General features: G+C 34.5%; 1 protein-coding gene across 9 annotated transcripts in view; it reads left to right on the top strand.

Annotated features, from left to right (window-relative positions):
* Positions 1-19,911, top strand: part of orb2 — a 220,766-nt gene that overhangs the window by 166,032 nt on the left and 34,823 nt on the right. For 2 of the 9 annotated variants that reach the window (XM_068365077.1, XM_068365080.1), the window contains 3 exons: positions 2,107-2,212; positions 6,601-6,651; positions 14,551-14,574. In XM_068365077.1, the coding sequence (XP_068221178.1) occupies positions 2,107-2,212; positions 6,601-6,651; positions 14,551-14,574 (181 nt within the window). Of the gene's footprint in view, positions 1-2,103; positions 2,213-6,600; positions 6,652-14,550; positions 14,575-19,911 lie in introns of all 9 variants that reach the window. The other 7 variants (XM_068365078.1, XM_068365079.1, XM_068365081.1 and 4 more) reach the window with 4 other exon arrangements.

Here is a 19,911-nt window from a genome sequence, read left to right on the forward strand (position 1 = left end):
GGTGTGTTGTGTTAGCCTGTTTTATTTGTTAAACCGTTAGGGTTTACAGGGGCCGTGTGTGTGTGTGTGGTTTTTTAGGGGTTAGGGGACTGTAAAATGACTTGTCATTTGAGGTTCTTATATAACGCCGTAGCCTTATAAGCACGGGTTACGGCCATAGCTATGGCTTGTAGTGTAACGCTAGGAATGGTAACTGCCCTTCTATCAGACCGTGCAAATGTGTTTCGTAGCCATATGGTAATATGGCCAGCCCCGCCAGGTGTGGGACGGTCCAATGTATTTTGGGGTGTTCGAAGGAATTTAATCTTCTGAGCGGATTTTGTGGCTTAAATGGTGTTTATGCTACTGTAAAAAGTGTAATTATTGCTCAAATATCCACTTGTGATTTATATCCATCGTGATGTGTTTGTGGTATGTAATATCGTTTATTTTATAACGATAGAGCATTATTGTAATGATTAAAATGATGGCAACACGCGTCACAACAGGGTTGGGCCCACCAGTTCCGTAAAAAAAAGGAGCCAAGCATTTAGAAAGTTAAATATTCGTGGTGGGATACGGTATACTCGTGAAGTAACCTCCAATTGAAAGTCAGCTTGATTACCAACATGAAAGTTTTCTACTTCCTTAAATGTTATGGGCTTGGCTTCTCTCTCTCTCTCTCCCCATATATATAAAACTTGATACATCCTGGTCCACGTCATACCAGAAGAGAAATCCCGCTACTGCGTCTTGAATTTGAGTTTTTTTCTAAATGATCAGCTTTTTGCATGATTTTACATTAAAGAGTTTACAAGGACGTACGTGTACAGTGTACAGCTGTGGCATGAGATCGTGTTATCGAGATGTTGGCTTGCAGGTGTTCAATTGTAACGGGTAAAGAGTGTCATGGTAGAAAAAAAAATGTGTTTGGCACCTCTGCTCGTGTATCATTCATTTGTTTTTTTGTGTATTACTATTTTCCAGCGTAACGTTCAATGGTTTTTCTCTTGCATTTACTTTTTATATATTTAAATTCCTGTTTAGCTTAACGCTAACAGTATTTAATTCAACGGGACTCCCTGCCAAAACTAGGATTGTCTTCGCAATTAAATGGCAAACTGGCAACTGCGATATTGCCTCTGGAAAAATTCAAGGTTGGAGGTGGAGACCAAATTTCCATTTATTATTATTATTATTATTATTATTATTATTATTATTATTATTATTATTATTATTATTTCATGCGCATTATTTTACGATGTAAATGAAATTATTATGGACCTTCGAAATATTTATTTACTTGTTCTAAGTAAGCCTTATGTACTCTCGGGAGATTACATAAATGAAAAATTTGGTGAGGGTCACGGTCAGAGGTCAAGGTTACTTTTAACTAATGAAGAGAGAGTGTGGATTAGGTGTCGTTGACCCTCTCTCTCTCTCTCTCTCTCTCTCTCTCCTCTCTCTCTCTCTCTCTCTCTCTCTCTCTCTCTCTCTCTCTCAGTGGTTGCAATGAAAATTTTATTTTATTTTCTCGGTAATATTTTGTGTGGTATAAAAGTTTTTAGGAAATCCCTGATTTTCTGTTCCCAAGAATAATTGCCCTAAGGAAAAATACCAATAAAGATATTGACAGTAACATGAAAATACGATAATTTTGAATAATTGGCCAAAAAATTGTATAATCATACAAATAGTCGTTGAGGAGGTAGAAGGATAATAATAATAATCAAATAATTTGGTTTTAGACTTGGGAAAATGTGTAAGAATGTGATTTTAACTTTTTAATTACTGCAATAACTCATATGTATATTTGAAGAATGTCTTTTTATAGATTGTAGTGTTATTTTGACCAACTTATAAATACCTTATTATAATTTTAAGTATTTTACCTTTTTTAAAAAAAAAACTAGTGCAATTAATTGTTATTTTCTAAGACGTTTATTTCATGCACTTCAAACAATGTCTGAATTAATTTGTGTATATTTTAATATCATGAAAGTTCACAGTTTATAGATGTATGTTTCTATGTAGTATTCGTCTCGACTTAATCTCCCATTAGTTTATTCATTTATTTATTTATATATTTGTTTATTTATTTATTTATTTGTTTATTTCTATTTACAGGACGGTCGCAATGGGCTTGGAAATGGCACAGGCCCTTTGGATAATATGAGAGGATTCGAACACTGTCTCAACGACATCATAAGGGATCCTCAAGACCACATAAAGGGTAGGTTTTAATCTCTCTCTCTCTCTCTCTCTCTCTCTCTCTCTCTCTCTCCTCTCTCTCTCTCTCTCTCTCTCTCACACACAAAACCTACTTCTTATCATTTTTTATTTACATGTATGTTTCACGTTTTTTTGTGTCTCTTAGGACGGTAAGGGCAGCTCGTGTGGTATGTGTGTGCGTCTGTATGTGTGTTTAAGAGTATTTTTTATTACTAGCACCATCTTGTCAAGCTAATGGTGATGACAAAGATGGTGTGATAATGATAATGTTTTTATTGTTGATGGTGTAAGGAGGAAAGGTGAGTCTGGTAATATTCAGCACAGTCTCTTACCTGTCTTGTTTTTTTTTTCCTTCCTTTTTATCGGGAACGACTTTAATATTGCATTTTTGAATGGGAATTCTCGTATTATATGGTGGTAGTAGTAGTAATAGCAATAGTAGTAGTAGTAGTAGTAGTAGTAGTAGTAGTAGTAGTAGTAGTAATAGTAGTAGTAGTACTAATAGTTGTTACTCCTATTTATCTTTATAGGTACGTTGGTCTATTGCACTCAGATATGCCTTTTTTTTTCTTTGGTAGAACACTCTCTCTCTCTCTCTCTCTCTCTCTTCTCTCTCTCTCTCTCTCTCTCTCTCTCTCTCTCTCTCTCTCTTCGCTAAACGACAGTAGTAGCTTATGGGGGGGAGAGTACAGGCTTATCAAGGGGATACCGAAGATAAGAGTAGTTATAGCCTATTCTTATCAGTGAAGCGAGGCGCCTCGCCACAAAAAAAAATGTTTTGTTTCTCGTTCAAAATATTTTTGTTGTCTCGTTTTCAAATATTTTCTTGTAGGGGAAATTGTGTATCGAATATTAATGGTAGATTGTGTATAAAGTCATGTTTGGAAAGTTTAACGTTTAAAACTTTGGGAAATGAATTTTCTAGATGTATAGTTTCTTGTAGAGGATACATTTTTCATGTTATAGTGTTCTATATATATATACATATATATATATATATAATCTATATATATATATATATATATATATATATATATATATATATATATATATATATATATATATATTCGTTTTTAGTTGGTCTAGTTTTTCATACTAACGATGTTTCAGTTGGATTAGGCCTATGTACAATTTTGCGTTGAAGGCGTATTGTTTCTATTATGGCAATATATAGTGTTTTTGGGTGATTCCCTTTTTATATTGACTGGGGGAACATCGTATAAAAAGTATTTTATTAGGCATATAGGAAGTATTAATTTCTTCTTTAGGCAGTAGCGTGGTCCAGGGTATTTTTGCAAAGGAAATTGTACACAGAGTAAAGAAATTATCTCTCCACAACAAGACAGTGAAATAGTGGTAACCAGAATTAGAAATTAATTGAATGTTATGATAGGCATTGGACCCACTGGAGTTTTTTACCTTATGTACATATTTTTTTTACATTAGTAGTTTATCTTATGTGTTATTGAGGTGATTTTAGTGTGTTGAATGTTGCCACGTGATTGACGATGTGCTAAGAAAATGTTCAGTCCTGTTAAGAAAGTTGATTTTACTTAACAGTGAATTGTGTCATTTCAGTGGTATATATTTTCGAAGATTGAAGTATCCTGTTATTGGTTTTAAATATCAGTTTAATCATCTGTTGATACAGACTGTTAAATGTTTTAACATGAATAGGTTATAGGTTTAACCATAAACTTATTTTCTTTTAATTGTCTTTCATAGATTATCTCCTTATTTGCATAATTAAGATATTAATAGACAAGTAATATATGGAAAGATTCATTATACGCGAATCTAGTTTGAACTTGAATTATTTTTTATAGCAAATTTTAGTATTAAGTTTATTGTTAGAAGATTCAGAACAACAGTTTATCTTTTGTTAATGGCAGGCTGTCTCGAAAATGCTGTTATTACTCTAATTTGGTGTAAAAATTTTGGCTAGAAAGCGTTGCGTGATTTTATAATTATATAATTTCATTTTTTTTAGTATTGTAATATGCTGAGAGCTTAGTTATAGTTTTAAGCTGTACGTGAATAATTGGAGATATATGTGTGTATATATATATATAATATATATATATATATATATATATATATATATATATATATATATATATATATATATATATATATATATATATATATATATTTTAACTTTAGTCTTTTGGCTACTGGCTTTAGTGTAGGTAGGCCTATGCTAATTATTCCATTCATTGATTATTTTGTAGGCAGACTAAAATAGAACGTGATTCTTAGTTATTCTTTTGATATTGAGGATAAATAAGACCCCTTTACCATGTTTTTACCTTTGCCACTGAATCTGGGAGGAGGTTATGTTTTCGATCATGTTTGTGTGTTTGTTTGTGAACAACTTCCTGGTCACAATTTTACTCCTAAAGTAGTGAAACTTTCAGGGATTAATTGTTTTGTTGAGACGTGAAAGTGATTGAGTTTTGATAGTCTTGGGTCAAAGGTCAAGGGCGAGCGATAGGTCGACCTAAATAAGCTGCGGTGACGGAGATCTGCACTCTGTGTGCTTTTTTAGTTGTGTGTTGTAAAACTCTTAAATTCCTTAAGTTTTATAAGAAATGTGTCTATGCCAGGGAATGAAAGTAAATGGAATTTCAGACGATTATTTTGATATCAGGTTTCTGTCCGATCTTCTGTCTACCAAACCCGTATTATACCGGGACAGTAGATTTATCTGCCTGGCCCTGTGGGCGGGGGGGGGGGGGTTTGTTAACCCTGGATGTGGGTCATAGATCAGACATTTTCGGTTTATTTTAAACGAAATATTCAATGTTTTTTCTATCTATTGTCTGTATAGTTCACAATGACTCGCTCATATATCCAAGTCCGTAATTCTTATGGATAAGACCTTTACAATTCCTCGTGTGAGAAAGTCAATGTTTGGTTATTAAGTTTTTCAAGTGATTTTAATGTTTTTTTACAAGTTTTGAAATATTTTCTACAAAGCCACCACCTTACATCTATTCCCTGCTTATACCATTAAGGTCTGGATAAAACTGAATAAAAAGTAATGCGTTTTGTCTTCAGATATACAAAGACTTTAATTTAAAATACGAGAGTAGCTTGTTAACTTTATATCAATAGTACCTGGAAAACAAAGCCTTTAATGTTTTGGACCAGAAAGGATAAACTAATTAGGCCTAGTTAGTGAAGTTATGATCATATTCCTTGTACTGGCGAAACTCCAAATGTCTGACCTTTATGACTAAGGAGCCACCTTGTTTATGACCCCACAATTTAGGGTTTTGCCCCCACCCCACCCCCCTTCCACAGCAAAAAAATTGACAGCATTTCCACTATTTGATTCCTTATCCCTACCAAAAAAGACACTTTGAGTCTCCGTAAAGCCTACAGATTTTATTAAATTGTTTTTCTAATACAAACGTAAATATTACAATAAAAGTCAGTTTATCCTCGCCCTTAGAGAAATAATTCGTTTGAAGAAAGATAACTTTTGAAATACCGAACGTTTAAGATTTCCAGAAATGGTCTATTCTGTAGACCTAGTTACTCAGCGGGAGCCAGTGTGTAGGGAAAGTCAGTGTTTAAATTGAAGTTTGATTTAAACTATGTTTTATATTTATCAGAGATAATTATTTTGGATTAAAAGAGCTAATGGTATATATATATATATATATATATATATATATATATATATATATATATATATATATATATATATATATATATATATATATATATATATATATATTGTCGCGTGTGCTTGGGTTACGTTTTTTCGTCTTTCGTATTGTTGTCATTATTGTTGTGTGTGTGTGCTTATACAATTATTATTATGCTTTTAATTTATCCAGATCTCTCTCAATATATGTAGGTGAAGAGATAAAAAATCAGTTTTTTTTTTATTTTGCAGTGCAGTTCACTAATTCATTTCAGTTAAAAAAAAAAGATTTTACATATATTTTTCATTGGCAGTTTCACACAAACGCTTTCTCATCCTCACTAGATAAAAAAAAATTATGATAAATATGATTTTGTATATGAATATCAAATGATGATGATGAAGATAGTGACAGTTGAAAATCCTCTTATATATGAAAAAAGATCATAGTGATACTGGGAAAGTCTTGTTGCCGAAAAAAGGGTTAAAAAATTTTAAATTTTCACCCAAGAAAATCATGCATTTCTATTCCATTTACTGTATGTATTGAGAACTTTAGTAGTCATATTTTTTTCTTATTCTCTACGACTGTTCATAATAATACTCTCAGTATGTCCTCTAATTAGGTTTATTTATCTCTACCTCTCCCTATTTCTTTTATCAGTCTTTATCTCTCTTCCCTATCTCTCTCTCCCTCTCTTTTTTTTATTTTCATTATTGTCTCTGCCCGCCAGGTTTCATGAACTGCGGGAACAACACGCTTCAGGCTCTGGCCCAGTTACACGGTAAGTGATGGCGGTTTCCTTACTGTTATGATGATGATGATGGTGATGATATAGGATGATGAAGATGATGATGATGATGAGTGTGCACGTGTTTTATTAGATGCTGCCACCTTGTTGCTCCTTCACCTGTCCTGCTGGCACCTACTTAACCTTTCGAAGCCCCGCCCCTATCCTCCTCCTGGGTTATATACCCCTTTCGAAGCCCCGCCCCCATCCTCCTCCTGGGTTATATATCCCTCAACCTAGTCTCAACCTTAGGTGAGGTTTACTGGATCGAACGGTTCGTCGAACCCGGTTGTCGAACCTGCTCGTCGAACGGTTCGAAGAGGTGGAGTCCGACACAAATGCATAAGGTTTGTGAACAATGAAGCCCCGTCCACAAAAGTCAGGCGTGAACAGACTTTCTTCGAACCGTTCGACGAACGTGTTTGACAACCGAATGGGGTGTTCGGTTATCGAACCTCACTTTAAACACGTCTTGTCGAACCGCGTTCGACCGTGTAAACCCGCCTTTACACCAGTAACCTCCCTCTCCTCCCCCCCCACCTTCAAACTGCTGCCATTGCTTGGCTATACCTTTTTCCAATACTGTGTATATATATATATAAAGTATTTGTATGAATAAGCCTGGTTTTCTCTTCAAATCAAAGCTTTTTCTACATCCATGTTGCCAGAGATGATGCTTTGTTTGCTGCATTTCCATTTTAATACCATCTTTTTTCCCCCTCCAAACATGACGAAACCTCATTATTATTGTACACATTCTCCTATCTCTCTCTCTCTCTCTCTCTCTCTCTCTCTCTCTCTCTCTCTCTCTCTCTCTCTCTCTCTCTCCTCTACCCCCTGTGTTTTCCATGTGCCATAACCTCTGTATTGATAAGTATCCTGCTGCCTTAGGCTGTATAACCCATTTGTAGTTTGGGTCTGCTAGATAAAGCTTCAAATTAAAAAGAAAAAATAATATTTTTTGTTCTCCAAGAACTTGGTCAGAGCCCCTCTCTGGAGATGATTCGAGGGATACTTCATTCTGCCAGTCCTGCTATTCCTCCAACTGTTGCTGCTGTTGTTGAGGCCAGAGTACCTCCTCCTTCTCCTTCTCCTTCTCCTTCTCCTTCTCCTTCTCCTTCTCCTCTCTCCTCCTCCTCCTCCTCCTCCTCCTCCTCCTCCTCCTCCTCCTCCTCCTCCTCCCTACGACTACTACTACTACTATTCCCTCTTTTACTACTTCTGAGACCTTTGGTCTCTTGCCTACTTTACTATTATAACCTATTTAAATCCCTTTGCCATCCATTCATTTCTACTACTGATACTACAATGTTTTTGAATGAACGTGCCTTCTTACTCCCCCCCCCTCTCTCTCTCTCTCTCAGCAATGGCCTTTGTTGTTGTGAAGATGCAAATAAGCCAAACCTTGTTATAACCACCAGCTTTATTGGCACAAAGAGATGTATATTCTCTTGACATGTGACTGTTGCCATATGCTTCTTTGTTTTTTTTTTTCGGGAAAATAAAAAAAGTGGATTTGGCAGAAGTTACCCTCTTCTTAATATGTGTGTGCCGAGTTTTATTTTTAAATCTTGTAAGGATTGTAAGTGCGTGCGTTTTACCATTGTTTGCAGGCTGCTTGTGTGTGTGTGTGGCTGACCCAAACAGCTGTGATGCATTGCTGATAAGGGAGATGGATTTTGTAACACCTGTACTGAGTATACATAACAATTGTTGCACATGTATCAAGTATGAATAATGCATACATCCTGTAATTTCTTATGTATGTTTTTTCTTGAATTAAGGAAAAAATAGCATGTTGAGTTTTGTGATGGTTTTGAGTTTTATTGCCATTTAAATTTTCCAGTTTAGTAAATTTCTCCTAAACTACAATGTGTTATATTAGACTTTACATACAACAGGATTGTCCTTTTTAAAAGAAATAATAATTCATTTCTTTCAATTGTTGTTTTATTGATGTAACTAAAACTGTGTATTTGTGTATATTTTCTTCACGTATAGGGTTATTTCTCTGATGATCATATACTCCTCTTTTTTTCCATTGGTAACTTTTTGTAAGTGTATGTCTTGGAAGTGAGTACCATGTCAACTTTGGATTAGGATATGAGTACTGTTAAATTTGATTTAAGAGCAAAAGTCTGAAGAGGTAATGTCTTGTTATCTCCAGAAAGCAAATCTTGTTAACATTCATAAGTAGGGAAAGACTTATTAACTCCAGAAAGCAAATCATGTTGACATTCATAAGTAGGGAAAGACTTATTAACTCCAGAAAGCAAATCATGTTGACATTCATAAGTAGGGAAAGACTTATTAACTCCAGAAAGAAAATCGTGTTGACATTCATAAGTAGGGAAAGTCTTATTAACTCCAGAAAGCAAATCATGTTGACATTCATAAGTAGAGAAAGTCTTGTTAACTCCAGAAGGCAAATCATGTTGACATTCATAAGTAGGGAAAGTCTTGTTACCTCCAGAAGGCAAATCATGTTAACATTCATAAGTAGGGAAAGTCTTGTTACCTCCAGAAAGCAAATCATGTTAACATTCATAAGTAGGGAAAGTCTTGTTAACTCCAGAAGGCAAATCATGTTGACATTCATAAGTAGGGAAAGTCTTGTTAACTCCTGAAAGCAAATCACATTGACATTCATGAGTAGGGAAAGTCTTGTTAACTCCTGAAAGCAAATCATGTTAACATTCATAAGTAGGGAAAGTCTTGTTAACTCCTGAAAGCAAATCATGCCAACATTCATAAGTAGGGAAAGTCTTATTAACTCCAGAAAGCAAATCATGTTGACATTCATAAGTAGGGAAAGTCTTATTAACTCCAGAAAGCAAATCATGCCAACATTCATAAGTAGGGAAAGTCTTGTTAACTCCAGAAAGCAAATCATGCCAACATTCATAAGTAGGGAAAGTCTTATTAACTCCAGAAAGCAAATCATGTTGACATTCGTAAGTAGGGAAAGTCTTGTTAACTCCAGAACGCAAATCATGTTGACATTCGTAAGTAGGGAAAGTCTTGTTAACTCCAGAAAGCAAATCATGTTGACATTCATAAGTAGGGAAAGTCTTATTAACTCCAGAAAGCAAATCATGCCAACATTCATAAGTAGGGAAAGTCTTGTTAACTCCTGAACGCAAATCATGTTGATATTCGTAAGTAGGGAAAGTCTTGTTAACTCCTGAACGCAAATCATGTTGACATTCATAAGTAGGGAAAGTCTTATTAACTCCAGAAAGCAAATCATGCTAACATTCATATGTATGGAAAGTCTTGTTAACTTATGAAAGCAAATCATATTAACATTCATAAGTAAAGAAAGTCTTTTTAACTCCTGGAAGCAAATTATGTTAACATTTATAGGTAATGAATTCATGTTGATGCAGATCATAGAGCAAAAATCATGTGAACTTTTGAACGAACATAGGTCACGTCAACTGCAATCTGAAAGCGAGATTCTAAGTGGATCTAACCTGTATTTGAAGGTAGGATTCATATCGGACTGAAAGCGAGTCTTGTAGGGATCATATTGGTGAGATTAGTCGGGAAAGAAGTCAGGTGAACTTTGTAGCAAGAGTCATTTCGTTAAAGTGTGATGCTTATGTTATGCTAACTCGATCTGAAAGTAAAAAAAAATTAATATTTTCATCTGAAGGAATAATTTTAATCTGCAAATGTTGGTCATATTAACATATATGATTTATGCTAAATATGTGTGTGTCGGAAGTGAATGAGTTTGGCTATAGACGATGCACAGTTGGGTTCATGTGGTGTAATTGATACATCTATTTGTGCCTGTTTGTCTTCAGTATTAGATCTGCCTCCTCTCCTCTTCCTCCCCTCCTCTTCCTCCCCTCCTCTTCCTCCCCTCCTCTTCCTCTCCTCCTCTTCCTCCCCTTCCTCTACTCTCTCTTATACTTGGGCTAAATAAGTACAATTTCATTCCTTAACTATGGGCTTTTCATGGCAGTGGATGAAATATCAAATAGACTTCAATCAAGAGAAAAATTAAAGAAACAAAATTAAGGACAAAATGACCTCTTAAAGAATTGAAAAGATTAGGCCTTTGAGATAGATTTGGTTTACGTGCAGTCTTACAGTATATTTGGTGTACATACGTTTGTACGTCTACATACATTTGTACTGTACATTTTTGTCTATGTACAACCCTACTCTACAGTATAACCATGGATAACCATGTCTGACTGATCTATTCTTGCAAATAAGAGCGATATGCCTGGATATCGTCTCGTTTCTCGTTGTGCACTTTCTCAGTCTCAAAAAAGGCACCGAGGAGCCGTGATATCATTCCTGTGTAAAGGGTTATTGCGTCTTATGGAAGAGAAGTTTGCAGGCCTTAAGAATCTAAATCTTATTTTGGATTAGCTGACCTCTTCAGATAAAACGAGAGTATTTCAGCTGTTGCAGCCTCTCTTAAGTTTTATAATTAAGCAAAGGTACAATTGTGTCTCTTCCTCTGGTTAGGCGTGTCTGATGTGCAGAAACATTCCTTGATTTCTTCCCCAATTATTAGTCCTGTATTAGATATGAATAGAATTCATAAGATGGCTGCACAAATGGATGCAAAAACACACACTGACACTGTGATGTTCCATTCTAGGAAAACAACCTTTTCTCCTTGTAAACCCACACTGCCTCTAGAAGAATTTTCTCATCGAATTAATTCACTACTTAACTGGTGGATCATCCTGATTTTGCTCTTGCAGGCATCCTGGCCAAAATGCCAACAGGCCTCTTGAACCTTGTCAGAGAACTCTATGATGGTCTTTCCCAACTGATTCCTGTAGAAGGAAGACTTTGCCTCTTTCATCAGGTTTATGAAAGCCTTCATTCCAAACTTTGGGTGTTGTGGCAGAGGGCTATCAAATTCGTCTGGCCTCCAATCCTCCTTTTTCCTAGCAACCAATACTCTGCGAGTAAGAGATTATCAAACTCCTAGAATAGGTCTTAAGCCCATCTCCTGGATTTTACAACAATTTATTCCTAGTCCCCAAAGTGTAGGGAGGTTGAACATCGGTTCTCAATGTTTTAAATCTAGCTTAGTTCACAGTCCTGGGGGCAGTAAGGATGCGAGTTAGGTTTGATAGTCATTGGAGTGTTATTTTTATAAAAATCTGTATTGTACAGTTTGCTTTATATTGGCCCAATCTTTATTTTGACAAAGTTTCTCTTTTTTATACTTATCTTTGGTTAAATAAATTCTATACTTTTTAGAAATTTTTTAAATTGGTAAGAAACATTTACAAGCTCTGAACGCAACCTCTTTTGGTACTCGAACATCTGGAAGTCTCCATTTTGAGAAGCAAATATTGATTTATAAGAAGGACAAATGGTATTATTAAAAAACTGGAAGGTTTTAAGAAAACTAATCATGTGTTTTGAAAAAGTAATACAGTATTTTCAAGACATTCCAATGATTTTTTAAAATGGCCATTGATATAAAGAAAAGCTCTATGGTATTTAGGCAAGCCCAATGATTTTTGAAACTGTCTTGAGATATTTTAAAACCTATTGTTTTTAAAAAAAGGTCTGATAAGTTGGAAAAAGCCCAGTGATTTATGAAAAAAATCCCATGATTTCAGAAAGAGTATTTAATAAAAACCCCATCCCACCTTTAGGTCACCTCCAGACCCCTCTGAACCACTATTTCCATTCCACTTTGAACCACTATTTCCATTCCACTTTGAAAATACATTAAATCATACTCTCAATAATATAATTCGAACTTTTCAACTTACAGATCATGTACCAATTTTACAGTGACTACAGTACATTAATTTTTATTAAATGCCTTTTATTTTATAGTCAATTAAATATGAATGATTTAAAATCATATTCTACTACTGTGAATTTATTTTAAAAGAGAGAGAGAGAGAGAGAGAGAGAGAGAGAGAGAGAGAGAGAGAGAGAGAGAGAGAGAGAGAGAGAGAGAGAGAGAGAGAGAGAGATGTGTAATATGTGAAGAGGAGTCTTTAACCCCAACTATTTCCCACTGCTCAGTCTCTTTCCCCTCCTGTTCTTTACATTCACCCTTCCTTTCCTTTCCATTCTCATTCCCATCATGTTCCTCTCCCGTGTTTCTCTCCCCCTTTCATTCAATTTCACTTTCCATTCACTCATATTTTCCTTTCCTCCATCCAGTTCAATCTTATTGCTGCTATCTTATTTTTTCCTTTCTCTTTCTTGTTCCCACTCCCTCCCTCATTATTTTCTTCCATTGATTCTTTTCATTTCCTCTCATTTTCTGTTCTGCTGCTTATTCCTCAACCTCATATTCCTATCTATGTGGTCCCATGTTCCTTTTCCCTACTTCCTTCCTATTTATTCATTCCTTTATTCCTTTCCCCTAAGATATAATTATTTTTTCCTCGATCTCTTTTCTCCCTTAATAGTATCTGTCCTCACCCTCCCTTTTCCATTCCCCCTCCCTTTTCCATTCCCCCTCCCCCTTTTCCCCTTCATTACTATGTTCCCCCTTTTTTGTACCTCCATTCTCTTCCAATACTTTCATCTCGCTACTAAGGACGTTTTCCCGTGGCACTATCAGTGCCAAACTTGCAGTGCCTCCACTGGATTGTATGCTGTCACTGAGAGATTTATTTTCATACTGTAAATAGAATTGATATATCTTTTGTAAGCTTCTGAATCCTGCGCCGACAGAATCCTAACCATTGCATGGTATTGAGGAAATGGAAAACTTACTGTGTCTTGTATTTTTTATCAGTCCTGTATCGGAACTGAACTTAGAAATAAGAGGTGTGGCATTGTAGTTGGTAATTTTTTTGTTTTTTTACCCAAGTAGGTGCCAATAGACAAATATGATTTAATAACTTGCATATTACTGCAGGGAATTTTTGATGAAGCATTTTTTTGTATCTATAGCTAATGTCAAGATACTTTTCTGACAAGAATAGTTTACAAATGAAGATCTGCCATAAATATTTTGTAATAGTGCTAAGGTTTGAAGGATCCCACAGTACATATTTTTAATCTAGAACTGTAAAAAGAATTGTATATTTTATCTCCCTACTGATAAATAGTGTTAATATGCTAATGTTGCATTAAGGCTTTGAGGTGTTGAAGTACTGCTTCTATCAGTTGATTTTGTTCATTTTTTATAATTTTCCATATATTTTTGCCTATTTTATATCATGGTAATACAGGTGCTGTATAAATTTCATTCATTTATCTGGCAGGATTGCCACCATCATATTCCCATCATGCAATCAATTCATTTTTATTTTCAATTCTTTGTCACCATTATTTGGCATTATTTTATCAGATAGTATGCTTTTATATTCTAAATTTTCCATCTCCTTATTTAACATCTTCATTTTTATATTTCCATGAGTTTTACGGTACTATTTTGCCAACATAATACTTTTTTCATTTTTGGACATTCCTGAAATCATAGGTCATTAAGTGTCATTGATCTCAGTTTGTTTTGTCAACATTTTCATCATATCATGTCATTGTAAAATTCTATAACAACTACATTATCATCATCATCATCATCATCATCATCTTTGTCACCATCATTATTTTGTTATAGTTGGATGAAATGTCTTAATTTTTAGAGTACCAGTAGAAATTTGACCTCAGAATTTTGCTGCTTCTGTGTAAACTGATAAACTGTGCCGTCTGAAATTTTTTTTTTTTTCGTTTGTTCTACTTTTCCTTTTTCTCTAGAATATTCAAGCTTTTTTCCGTAGATTGTACTGTACATTGATCAATTTTTTTCTTTTCATTTAGGAGCGCTATAACGTTTTGTGGTGTCTTTCCAGAGTTGTATTTGATATAAGCTACTTTCTTGACTCTTAGGTTTATGTGTATTTACCCTGCTGTTATGTGCTGTATTTTTTCATGCAGGCCGTGGATACAATCGTAGGAGAGGTATTTTAAATACAAAAGCATGTTTCGTGGACGTATTTGATGAAGACCTTTCAATAATACCTTTAACCTTCACCGTTATTTTTGTTACCTATTTTTTTTTCATTACAATTTTTCCTTTTCATCTGTTTTTTACCTTTCGTTTTGTCACTTTGTCATGTTAACTGCCTTCTTGTAATACACTGTGGCACTCTACTCTCCCTTGGTAACTTTTATAAAGGTGTAAAAAAACACTGTTGAAATCCCTTGCAATTAGCAATAAATTTTGAATAAAATAACTTTGAAGAGCTTAGTGCCTTGAGCAAAAAAGTTACCTTGGAATTTTGAATAACTTTTTTATTATTATTATTATTATTATTATTATTATTATTATTATTATTAATGTTGTTATAATTATTATTATTATTTTCTTATTTTTGCATTTATATTGCTATGTATTTTACATTGCACATCTACTGTATTTATATTACATTATTATTATTGATATTCTAATTATTTTTATTAGTTATTATTATTCTGCATTTTGTTGGGATGTTTTGGATTTCCGTTTTTTCCGATATTTCCTTGATTTTGAATCCACTTTTTATATCAAATACTGTATTTTTATTACAGTATTATCATTCTACCATAACATCCTTCCAGTTTCTTTAAAATTTGGTTTGTTTTATAATCATTTGCTCACTTTTCTGTCACTTATTCCCCTTGTTGTTATCTGAACTTAAATGCCCTAGAATTTAATGCCTCCATCCAAAACGAGACCTTATTGGAAATGTGCGAGGTATTTCCTTTTAACCTGATATAGATATTTGTCTCTTGAGAAGTGGTGAGATTGCCGGCTCTCGTCTCCTTTTCTTTTTTCCTTTTGCTTCGATTTCAATTTGTTTCCTCATTATCATTTTAGTTTTGACTTTTTATCCAGCCTTCCTTTCCCTTCCTTCTAGATGTTTTTGGCCATATTAGCACAGTTTAATAAGCCACCACCTATCACTGCACTTGGCCGTCACCTCCTTTCATTGATTTTTTTCCCCCCATATTGTCTTTCATCCAATTTTGCCTAACCTTCCTTGACAGGAGCCTTGAGTCTCTCCTGAAACATTTACGATCTTGTTCCCAAACACTGGGGAACTTTTAGTTAAATGGTTGTAAGCACTTCTTGACGAGTTCCATGTTACCAAGGAACCAGGACACCAAGGAACTTGAACAGATTTAAACTTCCTGACACATTCGTGGACACCGGGGAACTTATTTTAATGATAAAGATGCTCTTAAAATCATATTGGCATAGAAACTTGAATGGAGTTAAACTTTTGTTTTATCTATTCTTAGACTTAAAAAGAACTTTGAATCATAAATCGATTTAAAACTGACCCCCTAAAAGTTACTGGAACTTTCAGGGAACTTACAAAGATTAGGATTTCCTATAAAGTTCCTTGGACATTAAAGGAAAATTAAACTGCCACTGAGTTCCTGGTCCACATAGTAGAAGGTGGATGGATTTTCTAATTGACTCCTTGGGATGTCGTCATCCTGATTTCATTGATTTATAAAGTCTTTTTGCATCATCTGGATTATTTCATCCTCATAGTTTTATTATCAATTAATAGGATTATCACTTAATGTATTCTTTTATGTAACCAATGGGGGTGATGTAAAATGGTGTGTCTGCATTTGTTTGGAGCATTGAAATATTTATTTATCACCACTTCCACTCTCACCACAACCTGTGCATGGATTTATCAGATATAAACCTTGTCCCCCCACAGTTCCCCCCGCCCCTTTCCTCTTACACCTGAAGACATACTTGCTGCTTCTTCCACCCAACACCATTATGGCCTCCCCACCTTTAAATTTACCAAGTACCTAAGCTTCTTGTTGCTAAAGCTACTCAGAAAATAGGATGATTTAGAGATAGCACAATGCAGTTGTTGTTGTGACTACGCTGGCACAGCTTTTATAGTGAATATTTATTATTAGTGTTACTGTTATTATTATTATTATTATCATTATTAGGTAGCTATAGTTCCCCCTTGTTTGGCTTGAAAAAAATCCTCTATGCATGACTTAATGCAGTTTCTTGAAATATTTTTTTTTAGATTTTAGAAATTGGATAAACTGTAAATGCATTTTCTATGTATTGTGACACGCGAGCAAACCCAGATCATGTTATTTGGTAGATATTATACCATTACTTGTAGCTGGTGTATTGCAGGCAAGAAAATTTAGGAATAAAGCAGTTATAATTTCCTGTAAAATATAGGAAGGAAGGAAGTTTAGTAATTAACCTGTTTTAATTCCATGTAAAGTATAGAAGAATGTTTTGTAATAATTCATCTGTAGGTAAAACCATTGCACAAATCACAATGATGACTTATTGTTGTACTAAACTGCATGAGTGGGATGTGCAAGGTGTGATGAATGTACTTTTTTTTTATTCATTATAACTCAAAAAACGATAGGTATGATACTTATCAAAGCAAATGACCTAAAAGTACCATTCATCTCTTATCAGCAAACATAGAAAAAGCGTGCGAGAATTTTGATAAAATGGCCTGATTTCCGAAGCTTCATTGAAGTTCGCACATGTCCTGTTTTAGCAAAAAGGAATACTGCAGGGCCACTATTCTTGAGGAAGGACAAATTATATTAATGTGCTAGATAAGTATGTTGCGCTTTTTTGGAATATACATAGCGCATACCTCACCTTCTAGGAGAAGGACATTCCAAAATCAAACCATTGGTCTCTAGTGTTGGGTAGTGCCATAGCTTCTGTTCTATAGCCTTCCACTATCTTGGGTTAGAGTTCTTTTGTTTAAGGTTACACTCAGACACACTATTCTATCTACTTCTCGTCCTCTTGTTTTGTAAAAGTTTTTATAGTCTATATCTATATAGGAAATATATGTTTTAATGTTATGGTTCTTGAAATATTTTATTTTTCCTTGTTTCCTTTCCTCACTGGGGTATTTTCCCTGTTGGAGACCCTGGGCTTATAGCATCTTGCTTTTCCAATTAGGGTTGTAGCTAAGGAATTAATAATAATGATAAAAATAGGACATTGAACTGCGGACACAATAAGGTGTATGAAGACAGAGAGCTATTCAAGTAATTTTCTTTCACTTCTGTAGTTTCTAACTATAGATATAAACTCTATGGGGGATAGGTGGCTACTTGCTTCATAGGTAGGTCTTCGGCTCTCAGATAATTGTTATTAGAAGGTTGAACATTGGTTTCCTATTTGAACACAAACACTTGATGCCGTTTCTAATTACGTTCATGATGGGTACATGGAGTATTTATTTATTTCACGACTTATAATGTCAATTGCCCGTAAAACAAGAGGAAATAATTACATTAATTAAAAGAACTAAAGTGCTGAGGAGGAATGAGGATGTGGGGTGGAGAGATGTAGGGGTAGAGAGGGGGTGTGTTGATAAAGGAGAGGTCTAATTGGTGAGGGATCTATGGTTGTGGTTTAATCACGCCCCCGGTTTCTATACCGACACTCAAAGAGTGAGCGAGCTAGGTTTATTCCTGGCATTCCATGCATCTCTATTTCTCTGGTATATTCAGCAATATCTATGCCTTAGAAATGGTGCTAGAGGAGCATTTCACTGGGCGACACAGGTTCCTCGCCCAGAAATAGATTTTTTCTTCGTCAAAATCCCTTTTTCGTGTTATTTCTCAATGGAAGTGTTCAATAAGTTACCATTTAGTTTAGAAATAGATTACAATGAGTCCTAATAAAGCTTTTGTAATGAAGAAAGGAGATATTTTGAAAGTAAGGTCGATTTTAAACTATCATTGTATCAAAATTTTACAGTCCTATCAATCTATCCATATAATTCTAAATAACAGTTCGGTGTGCACGAAAAAGGCCATTTCACACCTGATAGCTACTAGAGTTCAGGAAACAGTTATTCGCTTACTTTGTTGATCGAAGCACAAGCTAGAATTACTTTAGGAATAAAATAGTGTGAATTATGAAAAATTTGAATTAGGTATTATTGACAAAACTTAAGAGAAAGATAATTTTCGTACATATAGTGAAAACAGAATTTGTATTAATTTGAAATGCTTTTTAGAATCTTAGAAAAGAAATAAATATTTTCCAAGAAATTTATGCTTCACTTTCCAATTTGAAGGATTAGTGCATTACTTAATATAGTTCAGAGTACAGTATTTATAAGGGAATCATCTTTACATTTGGTTTTTTCTCTTCTTTGGTTTTTGTTTATTCTTATGTATCTGGATTATACAGCCTAGCAGGTTACGTAAGATCATTGGTAGCATTCTGTTTTGGCTGGTAAATGAACAGAGATGATATACTGTACAGTACTGTATTATAAATGATTTCCCATCATCATGAAGTACAGGTTTAGTTAACTGAATTTTTTGTGCCTGGAGCCGTGTATGGTACCTACTGTAATTGGGTAGATGATTAATCATTACACAAGTTTTCTTTGATTACAATAACTTTGTCATGAAGGTGTGGTTTTAGGTTATTCTACATGGCCAGCTGTGAAAGTATGTTTTTTTGTTTTCACTTTCATACAGTTACTCTGCATTATATAAGCCTGAAGTATGCCTAGTTTTCTTGCGCAAGAACTTTGAGAGTATTTGTGACACAAACTATCGTATACCATTTAGGTACATTGAAGCTGAGCGAGTCAAAGTAGGAAAAAACTTGAATTTTAGGTTTGATAGAAGAGGTCAATAAGAAATTAATAAAGCTTTTGGTTAGGACCTATTAAATGCAGCCACAAACAGGTAGTACAGTATTTTGAATACTGGGTAGGTTATGTTCCAACAAAAACTTGGGAGGGCTGAGTTTGTAGTACTATTGAAAATTTTCTTTTTGTGTTCTGCTACTTTTTTAAACTAAAAATATACTCCCGTTATATGTAGAAAGTTTAAAACTGCCATTTATATGTAGAAAGTTTAAAACTGCCATTGAATGTGCACACTTGTACAGTATTACAATATGCATGAAATTTGAAATATTGTTCAGGTTCTGAGGGACAGTTTATCTCTCAAGTATTATCTTTGTATACTAACGGCAGAATAAACAAAATTTACAAACCACCTCTTTAATAATATTTTAAATTCCAAATAGTATAGTAAGAGAACTAGCTGCGATAACTGTAGCTCCCAGAAACAATGATAGTAATTAACACCCGCGAAGTGGTCATATCACATACACATTCAGGAGGAACAATGTTTGCCATACCATTTATATGTTGAAACCTCATGTTTCCTGATGCTTATCTCTGTCTGCTGGCTTTTTGTAGTGTTTGTATTTTTCGATGGCACTCATTGCATTGCTATTAAAAGAGAAAAGTG

The sequence above is a fragment of the Palaemon carinicauda genome, chromosome 42, assembly GCF_036898095.1.
Source record: "Palaemon carinicauda isolate YSFRI2023 chromosome 42, ASM3689809v2, whole genome shotgun sequence".
In the NCBI taxonomy this organism is placed as follows: Eukaryota; Metazoa; Arthropoda; class Malacostraca; order Decapoda; family Palaemonidae; genus Palaemon; species Palaemon carinicauda.